The 24,448-nt window shown below is 34.2% G+C and overlaps 1 protein-coding gene, 1 long non-coding RNA gene and 1 other non-coding gene across 3 annotated transcripts; 1 reads left to right on the top strand and 2 right to left on the bottom strand.

Moving 5' to 3' along the window:
* Positions 1–15,504: 15,504 nt before the first annotated feature.
* Positions 15,505–15,613, top strand: LOC112495903 (small nucleolar RNA R71). Its single transcript, XR_003062310.2, has one exon. It is a non-coding gene; the product is annotated as a small nucleolar RNA R71 (small nucleolar RNA).
* Positions 15,614–18,883: 3,270 nt separating this feature from the next.
* LOC127901731 (uncharacterized) lies at positions 18,884–21,619 on the bottom strand. The gene is made up of 2 exons (XR_008053966.1): positions 20,553–21,619; positions 18,884–20,456 (listed from the first exon to the last, which is right to left on the bottom strand). It is a non-coding gene; the product is annotated as an uncharacterized LOC127901731 (long non-coding RNA).
* Positions 21,620–22,761: 1,142 nt separating this feature from the next.
* Positions 22,762–23,803, bottom strand: LOC102621890 (uncharacterized). The gene is made up of 2 exons (XM_006485160.4): positions 23,053–23,803; positions 22,762–22,958 (listed from the first exon to the last, which is right to left on the bottom strand). Exons 1-2 carry the CDS (start codon positions 23,680–23,682, stop codon positions 22,881–22,883), a joined length of 708 nt encoding a protein of 235 aa, XP_006485223.1. The 5' UTR covers positions 23,683–23,803; the 3' UTR covers positions 22,762–22,880.
* Positions 23,804–24,448: the final 645 nt, after the last annotated feature.

Below are 24,448 nucleotides of genomic sequence, written 5' to 3'. Positions count from 1 at the left end.
CGGAGTAATTTTTAACTTTAGAGTTAGTTTTTAAATATGAGCTAGGCCTACAAACTTCTGTACTTAGAGTGTTGAAGACATGGGGATTCAGTTGAGAAAAAATCAACCCAACCCATGCAAATCCAACCTTTAAGTTATTGGTTTGGGCTAGGTTTCGTTGATTGGATTAAAATTAAAAATCAAGAAAATTCAAACATAAAAAATTATAAAAATTATTTTGTAATTAAAATCAATTTCAAATAAGAAAAAAAACATATCAATTCTCTATCATAATATAAATTATTGTGCATTGTACTGAACATCTATCCATAAAGGAAGCAATAAATTTGTTGGTGGTAAAATATAGACTAAAGGTATTGAAGGCATGACACATGGGGAGTATAACTTAGAACCATGACAAAGGATAAAATAAAATCTGAAAAAGAAGGATGAGAGGGAAGACCTTGAAGAAATGTGAAGATCTTATATGGGGAACGTGATTCAAGACTGTGACAAAGAATGAAGTGGAAGTTGAGAAGGAGAAGTTGACAAGGGGAAGATGAAAAATGGAAGTTCAGATGGGAAGATCCTGGAAAGATGGCATCAACCATCCGAGTTGTTAGAGAATAACAAAATATATCTTCTATGGTATGCCTGTGCCACAACATTGTAGTATGGTCCCTACATAAGCTGCTTCCTAAATATCTCCTTCCAAGCTACCCAAGTCAAAAGTAAGGAAAGAAGGACAATAGATAGCCCTCAGCACCCTCTCTGGAAAGCTAAGGTGCTCGTCCACTTGATTGGCTTATTTAAAATAAGCCAATTGGAGTCGCAGATACACTACTAGCACAAACTACTCTTAAATTAAAAGTTGTCAACTTAAGCACACTGAACAGCCTCTACCAAAGAGGTTAAATTACCTAAAACCCTACTTAAAGAGGGAATTCCCCAAAGGCGGTTCGCTAGGTGTGCACAATGACACAAAAAGATACCCTTAGGGGCACTCCACATAAACAAGGTCAGGTTGGGTCTCATAAAGAGGTAAGTGACTCATTCATCCTAAAAACACTCAACTTTCTTCTTACTCTAAGGTTTTTTTAAAACCCCTCACTCTATTTTACCTCTTATTGCTTGACCGTCGGAGTGTCATGCCGACCACCATGGCGGTTGTACAGTTGTTTCTTTTGGTTGTAGAGGCATCTTAGTCGTCACCTTCCTTAGAGAATAGCATCTTTACTAGTCCAGTTGCCATTCTCTTCAGAAAACCATCTCCAAAAGAGAAGCTCTCATAATGTTTTGGACCAAATGAAAATCAAACCAAAACATTTTGGCCCTGTCTGTGGGGAATTTTCTTGATTTTTAATTGATGAAGAGAGCTTTTTATCTTCATAAACCTGTTGAAAATTACACAAGCCTATTTTCTTACACAAAGCAACCTTCTTCTCTAACAAAGTCACACCTTCATTTAAAAAGCTTAATCTTTTATGCATAAAAATATCTCTTTTACTTACAAATATATCTCTTTTTCTCCCTTACTTGTAAAAACAATTCTTTAATCACAACATCACATCTTTGACCCACAAAACATGTTTATCAATAACTTACAAGAAGGTGGCAACCATTAAGAAGGCACGATTTGAGAGGAATATCAATAGTCTCAAACCATAACCAACCAAACTCGCGCTGCCAGAGGTAAAGCCCCAGCTAAGGTAGCCTCCAAAAGAAAGGAGAAACCTTTAACTTGAGATGATGTTCAACAGCTCATACAAGTCGTCTCTAAGCTATTTGACACCCCACATTACCAAACAGAGTCATCACCAATTCACCACTGAATGGTACAAACCCAACAACCCTATCCACTAGAGCTAGGTAAACAAAGTCCCCCAAAATGGCTGAAGGGAAGAACCTCTACACAAGAGGGATGTTTGCCTTACTCAGGTTACATTATAGAGGAAATGTGGAAACAATACCTCTAACCTGTCTTTGTTGACCTTTGCGACAAGCTAAATGCAAAAAACGAACAAGAGGATGAAAAGTTGGCTGAAAATTAATTGTTTACGAAAACATCCTAGTTGGACTATGGCATTTCCATGAGAAGGTGAACAAGACGACGAAAGTGAAAGAGACTTCTCCAGAAGTCTTCTCTTTGCATACCTCCACTTTCTACTTACAAAGTAAATCATTGCTATAAACCTCCTTAAAGATCTCATCATGCCCTAACTGCCTCTCTACGAAGGTCGCACTGACCAAGCCGAACACCTAGAAAACTATGAAGGGCAGATGATCCAGTCTTCTCATTAAGAACATCTTATCATGGGAGCAACTGCAACGAGAGTTTTTCACTCAGTTTTAACATGCAAGTAAAGAGCAGCAGGGATTCTCAGACCTATCACAAATCATGTAGAGGGAGGGCAAATTATTAGATAGTTATATGAGGCGCTTTCACGAGAAGGTCATGCTACTCTTTATAGAGAGGGAAGAATCCTTAAGATTTTCTATAAAAATCTCAACAATGTTGAGAAGGTCTATAAAAAAATTATCAAACACAATGTTCCTAAGACTTATGCCGCAGTGCACCACTGGACTCTAGAGCTAATAGATATTGAAGAGAGTTACGCCATTAAAAAGCACTAAATGACCCAACCAGTTGGACATGACCATATTAAAAGGTGAGAAACCAAACGACATTCCCCGTTACCCTCTCGGCGACCTGGAGTATATCTCAACCCTATCCTACCGAGGGGATCACGCCAGCCTAAACTGAGGAATTGTCCCTCAACTACTTGATCGCCCACAGAATGAGCCCCACCCTATAGTATCCCAACCCCCATAGCTCAACGAGCTCAACACTACACAAAAACATATTTTCTTTTAGATTAAGCACAAAAGCTTACTCAGAGGGCCCCCACCAATAAGGAAGAATGCAAATTGAGGTGGACCGACAAATATTGTGAATATCACAAAGATGTTGGTTACATTACTGTAGAATGTTATGCCATCCAAACATTCATCAACAACGGTAAACTATTAGAATTCTTTGTTAACGTTTGAAGAATTGAGAAGAAGTAAGAAGAAACGACAAAGCAAACATCTCTAATGCACTTTCCCCTATGGAGGTTGAGTAGCACGATCAACAACCCCTAAACCTGAGAGTCAACACAATTACTAAGGGACCCACTAGTGCAGACATATTTAGCTATGCAAACAAAAGCTATGCAAAGAGCACTATCTAAGCTTTACTCTATGGCCACCAAATAAATCTCAACCACGCGGCTCTTAGTCACTAAGTCTCACACCCAATACTAATCATCTTTTTTTATGATGATGCCGCTATAATGCTTTACCCTTATGATAATGCACTTGTGGTAACAATGGACATTGCATCACGCAAAATGGCAAGAGTTATTGTCAACGCAGAAAGCTTAGTAGATATCATTTTCACTAACGAACACATATACATCAAGTCAGTGAAGATGTGCCCATAGGGAACCCCACTGGTTAAATTTACAGGCGAGATGGTTATTCCCGAGGGGATTGTATCCTTACTAGTGATTGTCATTAACAGTTATTATTATGTTCTTCATCTTGTTGATTTTTTTTATTGTTTACAAGGAGAGTGCCTACAACTGAATCATCAATCACCCATACTTCACTGTATCCTAGTGCACCATCTTCATGTAATCTTTAGCTCTTAAGGTCTCTACCCTAATGGGGATCATGACCATCAAGGACACTCCACATATCTTTTGCATTACAAATATAAGCCGATTATGAGTGTTAACATATTTTAAGAGATCTAAAAACTTCGACTAAGAAGTGACTTTGTCAGAATAAGGTCAATCAGGGAACTTATCTTTTCCAAGTCCACCTACAGAGAACCTCTATGAAAATAATGAAACCATATCCCTCTGCCCATAGAAAACTTCCCTAACAATGCTAACACCATCCGTACAACCACAACGAACCTCCCTGCACGCGCAGAGACCATCCTTCCACCTAGAGAACATAGTTCTAATATCTTCTTAAAGCTTTTGACGATCGCCCCAATATAGGATCTCGCCAATACAGAGCTCAACATGGGTTCCTAAGCATATGGGTTAATCGTATAAGGTCATTCTTACTCTACCGATATCGTCCCTCTACAGATCAAGACCATGAGACCATCCATTTATCTGTGAAGGCCATCATGACTCAAATTACTACTATATCCCCTCTAGATCAAGACTATAGTATTGTTCCTCTATCTGCGGAGACCGTCCCTACCTTAACCTACTCCCTTTTTCATCACTGATTAAATGGTTCTTAAAATTCAACGAGTTTGACATTATCTATATGTGTCGCCTCTCGATTAAAGTACAAACCATCACTAATTTCATAGTTGAATTCACCAATTAGTTGGGGGATGAAGTGGGGATAAGGGGCGATCTTTTTCAAGAGGAACTCTGCGAAATGCCTATATGGGCAATGTACCTACTAATTATGAGCAACCCTCAATTAATCATGGTTCAAGTAAGGGAAGAATTCCAAGCAAGGGAGGAAAACATTAAGGCCTACTTGGAGAAGGTCAAAAAGTCAAAATTGTGGAAATTGTTTAGATCCTCAAAGAGGAGAACATGCTGGCTGATAGATTAGCAGGAATGACATCGAAAAGATAAGTCAACTTCTCTAAAACTTTCATTGTGGAAAGAATACTCAATCCCAGCATCACTAGGGATCCTTCATTTGAGATGAACGTCATGGTCATTGGGGGGTCTTGGATGGGCCCTCTAATCAATTAGTTATTTAAGGGGACTAGAGTTTGCAATGGGACAAGATAGGATGGGATTTGTCAATCTTAGTTTTGTCTCGTTTATGCAAGTAGGATAAAAAAAAAAGTCCTATTCCTGTCTTTTTTTTTTTTGGGGATAAAAATTTTTCATAGTCTCGTATTGTCAAATATCCCGTCCTATCCTATTATCCTAATCCCAAATGTAAAATTTTTTCTTTTAAGGATTATCATAATTCAATATAGCAAAAATCTTGAATAAGTACAAAGTAGAATAATCAAATACTAGTTTTATTTTGACTACATGAATGTTCGAATATAATTTTATACTAACAATTTTTATTTGTCCCTTTGCTTCTATTGCACATTAATATTAAGACTTATACTTAAAAAACTATAGATTTAGACAGTAACCAACTTCAACCATATTAAAATATCCAATACTTCAATAATATAACAATAAACCAAACCAGCAACTAGGGTTGGCAATAGGATGAGATGGGATGGGATTTGCCAATCGCAGTCCTATCTCGTATATGCAAATAAGATAAAAAATTTCTCATTCGCATCCTTTTAGTTTTTTGGGATAAAAATATGTCCTGACCCATCCCAAATGGAATAGGAAAAATTGTCATCCCTAAAAGGGACCATCCCTAAGGACGAAAATGAAGTTCAAAGTTTTAGATACAAAGCTATAAAATAGTGGCCAATGGGGGATGAACTATATTGTCAGAGAATCTTAACTCCTTACCTTAAATACATCAGGTATTTTGATGCTGATTGTGCGCTTGAAGAAATTTGCAAGGGGATCATGCCCTTAGTTGGGAGGCCCTTATAAGGGTGAATGAGTTCTCAAATTTGGGACATACGTATTGTTGTGTCTCGATAGAAAGAAAGTCAAGAAACCCTGGAATGCCTTCATGCCCAGGACATGTGACACAACTTAAAAGTAATTTTTAACTCTCAAGTATAAGAGTGTTTTGTTGTATTATAACTCAGTGAGTCCGAGGTCGATCCACAGAAAAAAGATTTAATTTGTTTATTTTATTTTAACTAAAAATTGAAATTTAAACTTGAATATAAACAACTTAATTTAAATGAAACTATGAAATTGAACTAGTTAGGGTTGTGGATCCACTCTTAGTAGTAAATAAAACTTAATAAATTCTTTTTGTCTTTTTTTTTTAGATTTATTGCCCAAAAGATTAATTATATAAATTATTATTATTTTCCCTTTAATTTTATGATGGATTAAGTATTTATTGTGCCAAAATTTAATTTGTCTACAATAAGTCAAAATACCATTTTACCATACCTTATATTAAGATCTTAAGAATTTATTGTGTCAAATTCATTTGTTTGTCTACAATAAATCAAAATTTCAAAATATAAAATATGTATAAAATTAAATAGAAAATAATTTAATTTATAAAATTAAAAATAGAATTTGATTAAATCATATTTATTTCCTAAGAGTTTCACCTTCCCCTAACTAATATTATTTAGTTGAGAATGATTGAAATAAAAAGATATATTAAAATTGAATTACTTATAATTAAAAGTAATAAAAACAACTAAAATTGAAAATAAAACTAATTTTATTTATAAAAATAATTATATAAAATATTAAAAACACACCTGAAAATCAAGATTACAGGGAGATAAAGAGAATTTGAGAAGAAGAGAGTTGTAGAGAGATGATTAAAAACATAAAATGAGGCTCTATTTATAGAAAAATAAATTTATAATCCAGTGTGTTGCGGTCTATCATATGTTTCATGCATGTGCTCCTCACAACCTTTAGATCAAGATCCAATGGCTGGTCAAACTTCAAAAGTCAACATCACACGTGGCATCATTTGACTCGTCCGATTTGACCAAAGAATGGTTGAGATTTAGAGGGTTAATGGGTGGATCGGGTCGACTCAAATACAAAGATTCGGATCTCATAACTTGTTTCATCAACCATTGCCACGTGGCATAATTATGGCCATTGAATCATGAACCGTTGAGATTTAGTCAAAATTGCCAGCTATCCCATGCACTTATATCTATTGTAAGGTCATTTCATCATCCAATCAGTGTTCGGTCAACAGGAAAAGTCAACTTTATTTTTACACAAGCCTAATTTTTAAGCCGATCTTGACTGATTTTAAGGTTTTCAGACCTCCGGAATCCAAATTTGACCTCCGTTTATCTGTTTGGAACTTTGAATTACGTGAAATTAATATTTTTCTAATAAACACATAAAAATACACAAAATTAAATATATTTAAAACATAATTAATAATTCCTAATATATTACATAAACACAAATATAAATTATAACATAAGCATAAAATAACATATTATCGCTTGATAATTAAATAATTTTTAATACTAATCACACCCCCAACCAGCTTATTGCTAGCCCTCTAGCAATTAAAGCGTTATATTAAATTAAGATTTACAAAATTCACATGCAAGTTAATAGTTGTTCATCTATCCTCTAAACTACCAAATAAATAAACTCTCCCAAATTTCTTTACCACATTGATGTTCACTCATTATCCAGAATATCATCAAATCTTCTTTTGTGCTCAAGTAATTAACACAATACTTATGGGGCTTCATTAAAAGAAAAATAACATTTTCATTCCAAAATTCATTAGAAATTATATCTTTAGGCAATAGATTATTCACACATATTTTTAAAATATTACATTTCTAACCCGTGTAGCGAGCTTTAGGTCAATGACTCCCAGACCAGTTGACCTTAGGGCATTAGGTGTTGAAGCACCCCTACGGACTTATTACTCGGGTTTCTAATAAACAAACAATATATCTATTACCCATATAGCGAGCTTTAGGACAGTGACTCTCAGACCAGTTGACCTTAGGGCACTAGGTGTTGAAACACCCCACGGACTTAATTACTCGGGTTCTAGATATAGCAAAATTAAAAATATTTTCTTTTTTTTTCTTTTTTTTGTTTTGTTTTTGTTTTGTTTTTTTTTTGTTTTTGTAATATACACTTTCTATTACCTTAGATACTATTCCTAATAAATCAAAAGAACTAAATGCTGTAAAATTTTAACTTACAACCCACTAGTATGTGTCATAGTGTGTGTGTGAAGAATGATTTAATAATACCTGTTAAATGAGTAAACAGTTAAATAACTTAATAACCAAGTGGAGAGGTCACAAATTTGAGTAATTCAAAGAAAAGGGAACAAAAACAATTTACTATGAATTTCAAAATCAAAATATAATACAACAAGACTATTAGGATGCGTCTAAAAAGTCGTGACTCTTTACACAGCTATCCTAGACAAAAATAATTTTTTTTGGGTTTTTTTAAACAAAGAAAAGAAAAGAGAAAAGAGAAAAACAACACACATATTTAAAAATATAAGTCAACTATCCCTACCCCCCAACCTAATCTAAACATTATCTTAACATTTTATAATTTTACAAATATGCAAAAAAAAATAATAATAAAAGAGAATAATAAAAGAAGAAGAGGAGGAGATCTCACCTGATCTTGATGCAGAAGCTTAAAAGCGGATAACAAATAACAAGAAAAAGTCTAAATATTTTTTTTTAAACAACACTCTTAATATTAAGAAGATGCGTTTCTAGAGGTACTACATTCTCTATATCCTGCCATCTTCAACTCAAATTTGTCCTAAGTTAGTTAACCCTAATTTAAGAAGATGTGTTTCTAAAGGTACTGCACTTTTCATATTCAGCCATTTTCGACTCAAATTTAGTCCAAAGTTAGTTTTTACAGAATTGTTTTTTTGTAAACGCATCACTAGGACTAAGACATTCCACAATTATCAATTATTCCCTCTCCCAACCTAAAAAGACATTGTCCTCAATATTTTAAAAGGAAAGAGAAAGAGTTTAGAAGACAGTACATAAACACTGCAACAGAAAATATTTACAGATGAAGAGTTAAATCTAAATCGCACTTCTTATTACTACTACTGTTACCGCTACCATCATCAGTCGACCAATTCAGTGCAAAAGTCTTTGGATCTGGCTCTGGTATATAAGCTTGTAAAAGATCAAGTAACTCATTAGCAGTAGAAGCAGAGATAAAAAGTTTTTTTTACAAAATATGGAATAAAATGATTCTTTATTGCATGGTTAATAAAAGTTAGCAAGCCATCATAAAAATTATTAACATTTAACAAACCAATGGATTTTTTATAAATGTTCAAGTGGGCCCAAGATGCAAATGTAATCAGTGCCTCAAAAGTTGCAATATCTCTTGGCAAGAAAATAAAAGCATCAGCATGATTCATCATTTCAGATATTCTCTCTTACATACTTGAAACCACTTATTCTTCTCCAATTGGTGGGCCAAACATGCACACTAGTAGTTTCATGGCTTTTGGGATAATACCTAGTATTTGGCTTCCTCTAGTAAAAACAGCTTCTGAGACAAGTCTTGATAACCCTCGTTCACCTCCTCCATATACAAGATGCAGTTTCCTCTTTGCTATGACACGACCAAGATCTACTGCTGCCTGAACAAACTCTTTGTATTTTCCATAGTGAAACCCAGAAAGCACACAAATATTTTTGAATTGTTTACTCGAAGATGCTGCCATTGGACTAATCTTTCAAAAATAAGTTGTGAGTTTTTGAAACACGAGCTTATATTTAAAGATCTTGGTGACAGAAATAATGAGAAACAACTATAAAATGATTGGCATATTTGTCAAATGACGAGTAAAGCTCGTGGCTCAATAATTCAAAAGTAAGCAGTAAAAAGAAAATAATGATTAGAAAAAGTAAATAGTAAAAGAAAATAAATATTTATTAAATACAAAATCACACCGCTAAATGCAATAATGAAAATGATAAAATAACAGTGAGGTAAAAAGATATTTACTGGTAGTTGTGATTGTGGCTCACATCTTCCTCTGGTTTTACGTCCAGTAACGGCTTGAATGCCCTCTATGGGTCGAGGATATGCTTCCCATCTAGTTTTCTTATAAACTGGCAAACATGGTCTTTTTGAGTCAGATTCCCAAGACTAAACTGTGCACTTTGTATTTGGAATAGTCTCCATAACTTGTATATCTCATATTGCACATGTCCGCTGCGATGCGTCTCAAGAGATCGTAAGATATCATCCAACGATTCTTTACTCAGGTCATCTTTAATGAATTTAATGTTATCTTCACGAGTATCAGACACCATTCCTAAAGATTTACAAACTTCTCGTTTGCAACCAAGTCTTACACAGTTATGACATTTTGAGCCAAGTCGTTTAGCTCTCATTTTCTTAGCAAACGTACTTTTACCAAGACCAGGCATGTAAGAAACAAATGGATCAGAAAACTCACCTACTAATCGGACCTTTACTTCAATTAACCAACAAATGTTAGAAGGAATGCCATTGATCATTAACAAACGCAGTCATTCACAACGAGCTTTGTAAATTTTCCTGAGGGTATTTTGAGGGAGAGAGGGAAAATGCTTATGCAGTTTATGTTGTATTTCTTCCATGTTTGATTTTGGGGTTTTAGTTATTGTGGGAAACTGAAGATACCGACTTAAGAAGTCACGGAGTACCGTTATCCGCCATTTATATGGGAAAATAAATCAAAACACACCAAAATCAAATCTGCAAAATCAAATCAAACTTGAAACGAGCAAAAAGAAACACACAATATAAAAGGAAAATGAACTTATTCGTCCTCTCATTAAGTTAACCTCAAGCTCCAATTGAAATTCATATATGCCACGCTCTATTTCTCTGAGTTGTATTTCTAGATCCTCAACATAGGACACAAATTCCGGTGGTTGCAGATCCCAAAGTGGATGTGATTTACAGCTTTGTATCAGGCCTCTTAAGTAAAATTTCACACGCAGAAATCTTTTAAGATGTGTGAACAAGAATTTTCTCATTAAGGTGCTCATGATGTAAAATGAAAATTGATGAGAGAATGTACAACTGTCAAACAAACACTTTTACACAAGAAAAATAATGTTAAAAAAAATATGTACAATGCATCAATCATTAAAGACTTAATCAAGAACTGGTGGGTCACCCAAATTAATTTCGGTATCCTTGTCACGTGGGTGATGTTCCAGATATGGTTTTAATCTTTGACCATTAACTTTAAATGTGATACCGTTCTTTGGATTCTCAATTTCTATGGCTCCATATGAATATACATTTTTTACAACAAATGGGCCACTCTATTTTGATTTTAACTTCCCTGGAAATAAATGAAGACGAGAATTATAATGCAACACTTTTTGACCAATCTCAAATGTTTTTCGAAAAATTCTTTTATCATGAAATGCTTTTGTTCTTGCCTTAATAATTCTTGAATTTTCATATGCATCATTCCTTAATTCCTCAAGTTCATTCAATTGCAATTTTCGCACATTACTAGCATCATCCAAATTTGAATTAAAAGCTTTAATACCCCAAAGTGATTTATGTTCAAGTTCAACAGGTAAATGACAAGGTTTACCATAAACTAACCGATAGGGTGACATTCCTAATGACTTTTTAAATGCAGTACGGTAGGCTCAAAGTGCATCATTAAGTCTAAGAGACCAATATTTTCAGTTTGGGTTAACTGTTTTTTCTAAAATTTATTTTATCTCCCTATTTACTAATTCAACTTGACCATTTGTTTGAGGATGATAAGGGGTAGCAACTTTATATGTAATTCCATATTTCTTCATTAAAGAGTCAAATGACTTATTACAAAAATGCTTACCTCCATCACTGATAATGGCTCGAGGGATTCCAAATGGGCTTAAAATATTTTCTCTTAAAAATTTAACTACAGTTTTACTATTATTATTTCGACAAGAAATTGCTTCAATCCATTTTGAGACATAATTAACTGCAACTAATATATACACAAATCCAAAAGATGATGGAAACAAACCCACGAAATCAATTCCCCAACAGTCAAATATTTTAATTTCAAGTATGGGATTTAAGGGCATCATGTTTCCTCTTGTAATTGATCCCAATTTTTGACATTTTTCACAAGTTTTGCAAAATTCAAATGTGTCTTTGAACATGGTAGGCCAATAAAATCCACACTGTAAAATTTTAACAGTAGTTTTTCTTGAAGAAAAGTGTCCACCACATGCTTCAGAATGACAAAAATTAATGACACTACTTACGTCATTATCATGAATACATCGCCGAAAAATTTGATCTGAGCAATATTTGAACAAGTAAGGATCATCCCAATAAAATTTCTTTTCTTCAACAAAAAATTTCTTCTTCTCTTGAGCATTCCATTGCAAAGGCATTTTACATGTAACAAGGAAATTAACAATGTTAACATACCATGCCATTGAAGTAACAAAAAATAAAAATTCATCAGGGAAAGAATTATTGATGGGTGTTATATCATTGCAGAATTCGGATGTGAGTCTTGATAGATGATCAGCAACGACATTTTCAGCACCTTTTTTTTTTAATCTTTGATGGTAAGGTCAAATTCTTGAAGTAACAAAATCTAACGAATTAGTCTCGGTTTGGCATCTTGTTTACTCATTAAATATCTCACAGCAGCGTGGTCAGTAAACACAACAAATTTAGAGCCAAGCAAATATGAACGAAATTTGTTTAATGCAAATACCACATCAAATAATTCTTTTTTAGTCATAGAATAATTCATTTGAGCACTATCCAAAGTCTTACTTGCATAATAAATCACAAAAGGCTTACCATCCTTTCTTTGTCCTAAAACAGCACCAACAGCAAAATCACTTGCATCACACATTAATTCAAAGGGCAAAGACCAATCAGGAGATTGCATAATAGGTGCAGATGTTAAAAGGCAAATTATTTTCTCAAAAGATTTTTAGCAATCATCATTCCATTGAAACAACGCATCTTTTAATAAGAGGTTACAAAGTGGTTTAGATATGACACTAAAGTTTTTTATAAACCTCCTATAAAATCCTGCATGTTCTAAAAAGGATTGCACATCTCTAATTGTTTTTGGTTGTGGCAATTTAGATATGACTTCGATTTTTTCTTTGTCAACTTCAATTCCTTTAACAGAAACAACATGACCCAAAACAATTCCAGAAGTAACCATGTAGTGGCATTTTTCCCAATTCAACACTAGTTCTTTTTCAACACATCTTTTTAAAACTTTCTCCAAATTATCAAGGCAATCATCAAAAGAATTTCCAAACACAGTCAAATCATCCATAAAGACCTCTAAACAATGTTCAACCATATCACAAAAAATGCTTAACATACATATTTGAAATGTTGCAGGAGCATTACAAAGCCCAAATGACATTCTTTTAAATGCAAATGTTCCAAAGGGACATGTAAATGTGGTCTTTTCTTGGTCCTCAAGTGCTATAGGAATTTGATAATAACCTGAATATCCATCTAAAAAACAGTAGTAGGGATGTCCTGTTATTCTTTCTAAGATTTGATCAAGGAATGGTAATGGAAAATGATCTTTTCTAGTGGCTTCATTTAATTTTCTATAATCAATGCACATGCGCCAACTAGATGTAATTCATGTTGGAATTAATTCACCTTTTTCATTTTTAACAAAAGTGATTTTAGATTTTTAGCACTACTTGTGTAGGACTTACCCACTTACTATCAAGCAATTTAAGGACTTCTATTTTGACTACCTCTTTCATGTGTGGGTTTAATCTTCTTTGAGGTTGTTGACATGTTTTAGCATTTTCTTCCAGATTAATTCTATGTGTACAGATTAAGGGATTAATGCCTTTAATATTATTTAAAGTCCATCTAATTGCATTTTTATACTTTTTAAGAACAGTTAGTAACTTACCATCTTGGTCGCTTGTTAAAGTAGAAGAAATCACAACAGGATAAGTTTGTTTTTCTCCAAGAAAAGCATACTTCAATCCTTCAGGCAAAAGTTTTAATTCCATTTTAGGTGCTTCTTGTTGTTCTATCTTTTCAATACTTCCAAGTCAAATTTTGGCTTGTCATCGTAATTTTGTGAAGTCTGCATAGAATCAAGCAACGAATTTATATTGGAAATATCAAGTTCAAGTTGCTTATTTGACTCAATTGAATTAACTAAACAAACATCAGAGAGTTCAGAAAAATCCCCTTTTTGAATATTTTCCTCAATACAAGATTCAAGCAATTCTTTTTGCTCATCAGTATCATCTTCATTCTCGTTTTCTTCATTAGGTTGCCTGCACATGTTGAAAACATTCAATTCCAAAGTCATATTCCCAAAAGAAAAATTCATTAAACTATTCCTACAATTAATCAAAGCATTAGCAGTTGCTAAAAATGGTCAACTTAAAATTACAGGAATTGGTTTGTAATTATTCACAATAGGTTCAATTTTCAAGACAATAAAATCCACAGGGTATATGAATTTATCAACTTGCACTAAAACATCTTCCACTATTCCTTTTGGTACTTTAACTGATCTATCGGCAAGTAAAAGTGTAGTTGAAGTTGATTTTAACTCATCAAGATTAAGTTAAGGATAAACTGAATATGGAAGCAAATTAACACTAGCACCAAGATCTAGTAAAGCATGCTCAATTATGTGATCACCAATAATACAAGAAATGGTAGGACAACCAAGATCTTTATATTTCAACTTATTATTAGTAGACAGAATTGTGCTTACCTGTTCAGCCATGAAAGCACTCTTTCTTACTTTCAATTTCCTCTTAACAGTGCACAAGTCCTTTAAAAATTTGGCATATGAAGGTATCTGCTCGATTGCATCTAATAGAGGAATGTTAACTTTCACTTGCTTAAAGATTTTATAAATTTTAGAAGAGTGGTTTGATTTCCTTGGTTTATTCAATGCATGCGGAAATGGTGGTTCAGGTGGAACACTAGTTATTTCTTCACTAGGTGTAAGTTCATTTAGTCCTTCCTTACCCTTTGAATTTTCATCATTTTCACAAGGTTCAGGCATAGGTCTATCAACAACCTTACCACTACGAAGAGTTATAATTGACTTGACTTGGTTTGTGGGTGGATTTTGTTGAATCTTAGGATTTGGTTGTGGTTGGGCTAGAAATTTTCTTTTTTCTTGAATGGTGAGTGCAGAAACAATTTTAGTAAGAGTGTATTTCAAATCAGGAAAGTTTATGCATTTTGATTGTTAATAACATCTTGCTTTATGATGAATGAATGCATTGTGTCTTCTAGATTTTTCCATGGTGGTAGAACATATAGTGCATAAGGCTGAGCATTTTGGAAATTTTGTGGAGGTGGTGCTTGTGAAGATTGTACATTATTATTATTCCTCCAACTGAAATTTGGATGATTTTTCCAACCAGGATTATAAGTCTGTGAATATGGGTTTGGTTTATTAAAGGTGTTAATGGCATTAGCTTGATCATTTAGACATTCTTTAGGTGCAGGCAGAGTGGGACAATCTTGAGTTAAATGATCATTCGAACTACATATGTTACATGCAATTTCTTGAACAGATTTTACTTGATCACTCTTTTTATGCTTCAAATCTTCAACTTTCCTAACTAGGGATGCAAATTTTGCTTGTAAATCATGATCTTCCCTAAGGTTATGGATTCCTCCACTAGATGGAGATGGTTATTGTTTATTTTTCAATTCAAAAGTTCCAACAATATCCCAATATTGTGCATTTTCAGCTAATTGGTCAAGGTAATCTAGTGCATCCTCAGGATTTTTATCCCTAAATTCACCATTACACATCATTTCAACAACCTATCTACTTTGGGGTATTAAGCACTCATAGAAGTAAGTGACCAATAGCCAAGTTTCAAAACCATGATGTGGACATATGTTAAGCAACTCTTTAAACCTATCCCAACATTGGTATAATGTTTCTCCATTTTTTTGAGTGAAAGAAGTGATTTGCCTTTTAAAAGAATTTGTTCTATGAGGTGGAAAGAATTTTTCAAAAACTGTTCTTGCATGTTATTCCAAGTTCTTACTGATCCAGATCTAAGGTTTTGTAATCAAGTTTTACCTTTATCTTTTAATGAAAAAGGAAAAAGCTTTAATCTAATTATGTTCATGCTACAATTTTGGTCCGTGTATGTATTACAAACTTCCTCAAAATCTCTTAGATGCAAGTATGAATTCTCAGATTCTAAACCATGAAATGTTGGTAAAAGTTGGATAATACCTAGTTTAAAATTGAATCGAGATGCTTCTAGAGGGAATACTATACATGACGGTGCTCCGGTTCTGGTTGGATTCATGTAGTCTCTAAGAGTTCTTGGTTGATTTTGATCATGCCCATGTTGAGAATGATTATCTCCCTGATCAATCTGAGGATTAGGTTTGTGCACAAAGTTTTCGTCTTGGTTCTCATCCATGATTGGTGGTGGAGATTGAGATCTACGAATTAACCTGGCACTTGAAGATCGAGACAAACATTTCATGCAATGGTTATGTCACAAAGATAATATTCACACAAATTAATAACAAAATTAAAAAGACTAATTACAAATTGAAAATAAAAAAATATATGCAAATAATATAAGTGTACAAAAGAAAATTAAATAACAATTTTGGTGGTTGAACCCACCAATTAACAATAAAATTAAGTATAAAATAAATGCGAAAGAAAAAAAAAAGAAAAACAATGGTGGTTGAACCCACCAATAAAACAAAAAAATAAAAATAAAAATAAATGAAAAATAATAAAATAACTAAAAAAATGGTGGTTGAACCCACCAATAAAAAAATAAAGCAAAAAAAATACAAAATAAAATAAATACTGAAAATTAAATAACTGAAAATAAAAATTAAGAGTTAGTAGTTAGTTTGGTGGTTGAACCCACCAATAAAGTAAAAATAAATAAAAAAATACGAAATAAAATAAATGTAAGAAATTAAATAACTGAAATAAAAAAAGTTAGGACTTAGCAGTAAGTAAGTTAAGAGTTAGTAGTTAGAGTTAGTTTGGTCCAATTAAATCCAAAATAAGTCCAAATATGTCCAAAATATGTCCAAGATGTAAGTCCAAGTCTTGATTATTTTGAGGAATTTCGTTTAGGGATCCTATTGTAAATTATTTTTAATTTTATGGCCACACCGTAATTTTTAGAAGTTTAGAATTGACCCATGTGGGATGCACGTGAAACTTCTGAAAGATGTTGGGGTCCAAACGTAATTATGAGAAGAATGAGCGAGAATTGTTGGGGTAAAACTAGAATTATGAAAGATGTGGGGATAAAAGAGAATTTAAGAAAAGGAAAAGGGGGCAAACGAAAATTTACATATAAGAGAAAAATAAAAAACGAAAAAACAAACCAAATAAAAATTTTTCTCCGGCAACGGCGCTAAAAACTTACACAACTTAAAAGTAATTTTTAACTCCCAAGTATAAGAGTATTTTGTTGTATTATAACTCGGTGAGTCCGAGGTCGATCCACAGAGAAAAAATTTAATTTGTTTATTTTATTTTAAATAAAAATTAAAATTTAAACTTGAATATAAACAACTTAATTTAAATGAAACTATGAAATTGAATTAGTTAAGGTTGTGGATCTACTCTTAGTAGTAAATAAAACTTGATAAATTCTTTTTGCCTTTTTTTTAGATTTATTGCCCAAAAGATTAATTATATAAATTATTATTATTTTCCCTTTAATTTTATGATGGATTAAGTATTTATTGTGCCAAAATTTAATTTGTCTACAATAAGTCAAAATACCATTTTACCATACCTTATATTAAGATATTAAGAATTTATTGTGCCAAATTCATTTGTTTGTTTACAATAAATCAAAATTTCAAAATATAAAATATGTATAAAATTAAATAGAAAATAATTTAATTTATAAAATTAAAAATAGAATTTGATTAAATCATATTTATTTCCTAAGAGTTTCACATTCCCCTAACTAATATTATTTAGTTGAGCATAATTGAAAAAAAAAGAAATATTAAAATTGAATTATTTATAATTAAAAGTAATAAAAACAACTAAAATTGAAAATAAAACTAATTTTATTTATAAAAATAATTATACAAAATATTAAAAACACACTTGAAAATCAAGATTACAGGGAGATGGAGAGAATTTGAGAAGAAGAGAGTTGTAAAGAGATGATTAAAAACATAAAATTAGGCTCCATTTATAGAAAAATAAATTCATAATCCAGTGTGTTGCGGTCCATCATAAGCTTCATGCATGTGTTCCTCACAACCTTTAGATCAAGATCCAATGGCTTGTCAAACTTCAAAAGTCAACATCACACGTGGCATCGTTTGACTCGTCCGATTTGGCCAAAGAACGGTTGAGATTTAGCGGGTTATTGGGTGGATCGGGTCGACCCAAATACAAAGATTAAGATCCTACAACTTGCTTCACCAACAATTGCCACATGGCACAATTATGGCCATTGAATGATAAACGGTTGAGATTTAGTCAAAATTGCCAGCTATCTCATGCACTCATATCTATTGTAAGGTCATTTCATCATCCAATCAGTGCTCGGTCAACAGGAAAAGTCAACTTTTATTTTACTCAAGCCCAATTTTAAGCCGATCTTAATTGATCTTAAGGTTTTCGGACCTCCGGAATCCAAATTTGACCTCCGTTTATCTGTTTGGAGCTTCGAATTACGTGAAATTAATATTTTTCTAATAAACACATAAAAATACACAAAATTAAATATATTTAAAACATAATTAATAATTCCTAATATACAAAAATATAAATTATAATATAAGCATAAAATACCATATTATCGCTTGATAATTAAACAATTTTTAATAATAATCAACATGTTACCAGTAATAAGGAGTATTATCTTAATAGCTGATCTCTAAAAGGGCCGATATATCTATTCACTTTTGTAGTTTCTACCTTACGTTTTTTTCCCAGGGAAAAGCTTTTTATGACTTCGACTGGATCGTACTCAATTTGAGAATTACTAATATTATAACCATTCAGATGAGGTATACATGCCAACTCTTTCTCGACCACTTGGATGAGGCGTACGTGATGCCTTTTTCTTGCTTATTCAGATGAGGCGTACATACCACCTTTTTTTACCATTCAGATGATGCGTACATGTTGCCTCTTTCTCAACAAAGAAGTATTATTGAGAAGATGTACATATCGAGCTATTTATTTTATCTCCCAACACGACAACAATATATGGAAGGGAATATCGCTGTATCTATGATGTATAAAGATCCCACATGATGGGATCAACTTATGTGGCAATAAAAGAACCGAACAATATTTATTAAAAGCTCTCTACATGGTAGGATCAACCATACATGGCATGGTAAAGGGACAACCTAATCTTTGTTATAAGGGTCCCTAAATTATGGAACCAACCCACATGGCAATAAAAGGACTAAACAATCTCCATTTTGAGAGTCCCCGCATGATGAGATCGACCTCACATGGCGCGGTGAAGAGATCGAGTAATCTCTGTTATAAGGGTCCCCGTATGATGAGATCAACCCCACATGGGACCGTAAATGGACAAGGAAAAGTCTATTACAAGAGTCTCCATATTATGGGATCAAATCCACATGGTAATAAAGAAATGGGCAATCTCCATTCTAAGAGTCCCTACATGATGGGAACATCCCATATGGCATTCAAGAACTTCATTATATCTACTATCTCTATGATAAGGGCGCACACATGATGGGAACACCCCACAGGGTGTTCAAGGGATCCCGTACTACTCGTATAAGCGATATGGATCCCACACATAAGGGGGATGCCCTCGTGTTGCTAAGTTTATCTTGCTTGAATCTCTAAATACCATGTATGCTTGAGAACATCCCACGTAACAATGATATAAATGCCTCAGTCACGATGACGATCTCTATGAGCGGTAAATGCCCCAATGGGTGAGGCATAGATAAATGCTCCGCACGACATGAAAAAATACACATGCCATAAACACGGTGATGAGCCCCAAGTGTGGCACATCAAATAAATTCTAGGGGCACGGCAAATGCCCCTATGAGCGCCACAAAAATAAATGCTCCATCTAGCGTGGCAAAATACATACGGCCCGAGGTATGGTAATGAGCTCCAGGTGTGGCATACATTATAAATGCCCTAGTGCGACACACACAATGGATGCCCTAGGTGCGGCAACGAGCCCCGGGCCTTACACATAAAATAAATTCCCCGACCACGGTGACAAGCCTAGATAAGGTAAATGCCACGATGAGTGCAGCAAAGGTACATACTTGGCCCGGCATAGTGAAATTGCACATCCCTCAAGCATGGCACATAGAACAAAGGCCTTAATACGACATATGATGTATGTTCCTCAAGTGCGGCCAATAAAGCAAACTCCCCTAGGTGCAACAATAAGCTACTCCAAGCGGCCCTCTCTCTCATCTCATGCCCTATCACTAACACCCTTGCCTTTGAGTCTTTATCTTCCGTGCTAGGTTGATAACTAGGAGTTGAACTTGGATTGTGAGTAGGGTCCTCCCTAAATCAAGAAGTTTTGAGGAATACGGAGGCTTAAATAAAGTAAAAATAGCTCAACACTATACATTAAGCCAACTGTCCGAATCGAGCATCTCCTCTTTAACTTTCTCCTTGGCCCTCTTCCCTTCGTCACAAACAGAACGTAACTACTTTTTAAAGGAGTTCTCCCTTTTGCAAGAGCACTATCTAGAACCTGTTAGCTCCTTGCAGAGCTTGATCACCTTTGCCATCATCTAGGAGTTCCACTCCAACATTTGATTCGGGACATGAGCATGGAGCATAACAGTCTACGTACAACCAAAAAAGAGGGAATATGAAGAAAAAAACGGATTACATAAGACGTTAGCTAGCCAAAGTCATGAGAAAAGTAAATTGGGATCAACCTGAAGAAAGCTCTGGGTAGCTTCCTCTAACAGTTGACACTGTGAGGTCTTCCTAGTAGAATGTAAGAATTCAAACTTTCTTTATGAAGCTTGCATGAGGATAGGGAATAGGATCATTGACAACTAGTCTTTTCCTTTTGTCAACAGCTAATCTAATTGCATAGCAAGGGGGTAAGCCCTGCGAGGCACTCTCAGAAATGGATGAAGAAGCTTTTTCAAAAAACACCTAGACATCGCCCTTTATGGCCTGAGGGGAAGATCGCCGAGTCAAACTTGTTGCCCATTTAATAAAACTAGGAACTCCCTTCCAGCCAACTTATAGGGAATCTCTTTCCATCTTAGGCATCTCCTACTTTGACAAACTCTTTGGCAGAAAACACAAGAGAAAGAGGGTTAGCATAATTCTAAAGTTAATGTGAGACACCCAGGACAAGAGACAAAATACACAACCTCGATGCTGCAAAGGTCTACCCTCACAGAAACTGTCCTCAATGAGAAGATTTCCTCACATTGCATGATCCCTCAAGTAAAAATTTAGTCTCCTTCATCTCGTTCTTTACTAAAGAAGACTAAGAGGATTTCATTGAGGATGAAATATGGGCTAAAGATATTGAGGGCATGACACATGGGGAGTCTGACTCAAAACCATGACAAAAGATAAAAGGAAAGCTGAAAAAAGAGGATGAAGGGGAAGACTTTGAAGAAATGGAAAGATCTCACATGGGAAATGTGATTCAAAACTATGACAAAGAATGAAAGGGATGTTGAGAAGGAAGTTAACAAGTGGAAGATGAAAAGGGAAGTTGAGATGGGAAGATCTCGGGAAGATGACATCAACCACCCAAGTCATCAAAGAATAACGGAATATCCCTTTTATGGTATGGCCGCGCCATTGCATGGTAGTATGATCCCCACATAAGTTGCTTCCCAAATATCTCCTTGCGAGCCGCCCAAGTCAGAAGGAAAAGAAGACCATGGACAACCCACCAATACCCACTCTAGAAAGCTTACGTGCTCCTCCACCCAATTGGCTCATTTAAAATAACCCAATTGGTGTTAGGGACACCTTGCCAACACTAACTGCTCCTAAATTGGCAGTTGTCAGCTCAAACACAGAATAATATCCACCAAAATGGCCGAATTGCCTAAAAACACTACTTGAGGAGGGAATTCCCCAACAGTGGTCTACCACGTGTTCATAATGACACTGAAAGATGCCCTTAGGGGCACTCCACATAAAAACGATCGGGTTGGTCTCACAAAGACGTAAGTGACTCATTTATCCCTAAAACACTCAACTTTCTTCTTGTGTTAGGTTTTCTCTGAAACCCCTCACTCCATCCTACCTCTCACTGACTTAACCGTCATAGTATCGTCTCCCGCGTTGTCTTTAACGACTATTTCTTATGGTCATAGGGGCGTCTCAGCTGTCACTTGCACCGAAAAATAGCATCGTTACTATTCCGGTCGCCCTCCTCTTTAGAAAACCATCTCCAAGAGAGAAGCTTTCATAGTATTTTGCGCTGAACGAAAATCAGACCAAAACAAAATAAAAAATAAATGTTGTAATTTCTAAATATCTATTAACTTACTTTTAGTGAAAATAGAGGGTATAATTTTTGAATTTTAAGCCTAAAAAAATTAGAATCAATGTCAGGTTTGACAGAGTGATATTGAAAATGATACTTTGTAGATGAATAAAAATGGTTCAACTTTAAGAGTTACCATTGGGTTTTAACAATTGACAATTCACATTAATATCTACTTGATTTTTTTTTTCTTGGATTGAGTTAGGTTTTGTAGGTTCATGTTAACGAACTTAACCTAATCCAATCATCAAAATTGAATGTTTCTAATTAAATGCGTCAAATCACTCATTGTTTTATCGGCAATCACCTTCTTCTCCTATCCCTGAGATCCAGGGTTCAAATCTTCCGAATGTATGGGAAGCATAGTCTTGGCAACCATGGCACGTTGAGCTTAATTCCAGAAAAGCTCAATTCTAATAGATTTATCAGTTAATTTATATTCGACATAGTTAAACATTCAAAGCATTTCTAAAATGTCATAAACAACTCTTATCTTACCAATCATCCGTTACGTTTAAATTTAACATATGAGATTTTCAAAATGTAAATTCATAAGACAAAAAGCTCTTATGAATAGATAAGAGGAAAAAGATATAAATATATATCACAAACAAAACACCGAGAGACAACAATATTTAATTTATTTACATACTAGATTTAATATAAGAACAGAAAATTACAGGCCATACTGCAAGCATTAATTGTCATACTAAAAATAGAAAGTTGCAGTCTTGAAATTTTAATCTTCCATATTGCCCAAGAAAACACTTGTCAAAACATTCTTGCACTCCATAGATGCTTTGAGCAACTTCAAACCCTATCCACGAATAAATTGAATACAAAAATATTATAGGTTATTGAATACATAATCCCAATCAAATAATCACTGAGGAAATACATTAACAATATACCTCATCAATGCCAAAATCGACAACTTGCTCCTCAAGGGCACTCAGATCCATAACTTTAAACTTTATAGGCAAAGTAATACAAGAGATAGTAGACATGGGCGTCACCTCTAAATTATCCATCACCATGTAAGTTACCACCCCCTTAACAAACCCTCTCTCCGCATCCGCCGCCGTTGTGCATTCCGGAGGAACAAAAGTCAACTCGTGGTTCATGGTTGCGTCGCAACCAGGACAAGACCTCGACGGAGCATCAGCCACATATAAGTGAGAACTGCTATAGTGATTGCTATTAGGACACGAGAAAAATTTCAGAACAGCATTGGGTTCATGGCTATTATCAAGCGACAAAAGAGGAATTTCATTGGGACACAGTGGAGATTTGGGATTTAGCACAGAGTTCTTGCTTTCGTTTGATTGCATGTAGGTTTCACTCAGAGATTCAATGCTTCGATAAAGATCACCCAGACACCACCCCGTGTTTTTATTTTTCAAGAGGTTAATGATGGTGCCAACGGGCAAAGAGAGGACGTAGAAGAGGAAATCTACAAAGTCTTTGTCAGCTTCTGCGAAAAGAACTTTGCGTTCCGTTTTGTTGATGAGAAGCTTCAAAGTTGTCTTTGAGGTTTCCATGGCCGTGTTAATTCTCTTTCACTAATTTCACTGCAAAGGTGATCTAGTGAAGGTGTAATGTGGTTGTTGGATAAATATATTGGAAGAGTTGATCAATTTTGTGGTTGTTGGGTCAGTTTAACTATCGGGGGTAAGGCTTGTTATAGTGCTCTAGCCAGACTTTAAAACTATGCTGGTAAATTTAATTTACTTTAAAGAATTTAATTTATTAAATAATTTTAGATTTAGTACACTTATTTAAGTGATTTTGATTACATAAAAAAGGTTTTCAGAAAAAATTATGACCAGCAATGTGGCCACTACTCGATGCCTTATTTATATCCCCTGATCGATTGTATATATGATTCTTTTATGTACTTTTCAATAAATCTCTTAACTAATTGGAGATTCATCCAAAAACTAGAACTTACTGCAATGATGTTTTTTGAATTTACTGCAGTATCAAATTATTTATAAAAATCATATTTTTAAAAATTACTCCTCTTTTTCAAAATCACTTCTAGATTCAATTGCAATCTGATCCTAAAGAACAAAGCTACACTTCTGAACCATTACACTTCTCTCTGAGAAATAAGGAATATTTCCTTGAAATTGACTATTCCAAAAGTCAGTAAGTCAGAAAGATACTTGGGGCATATTCCAGGACTAAAACCTGTACCAGGTAGAAAATGATATCTTGAGTATATGCAGAAGAAATTTTCCATTTTTTTTATAATTATTGGTCTGTTTGATCTAGCAGCCAAATAGAATATTAAATATGCGTTTG

The sequence above is a fragment of the Citrus sinensis genome, chromosome 4, assembly GCF_022201045.2.
Source record: "Citrus sinensis cultivar Valencia sweet orange chromosome 4, DVS_A1.0, whole genome shotgun sequence".
NCBI lineage: Eukaryota > Viridiplantae > Streptophyta > Magnoliopsida > Sapindales > Rutaceae > Citrus > Citrus sinensis.
Note: the sequence above shows the minus strand (reverse complement) of the source record. Positions and strands in the feature narration are given on the sequence as shown.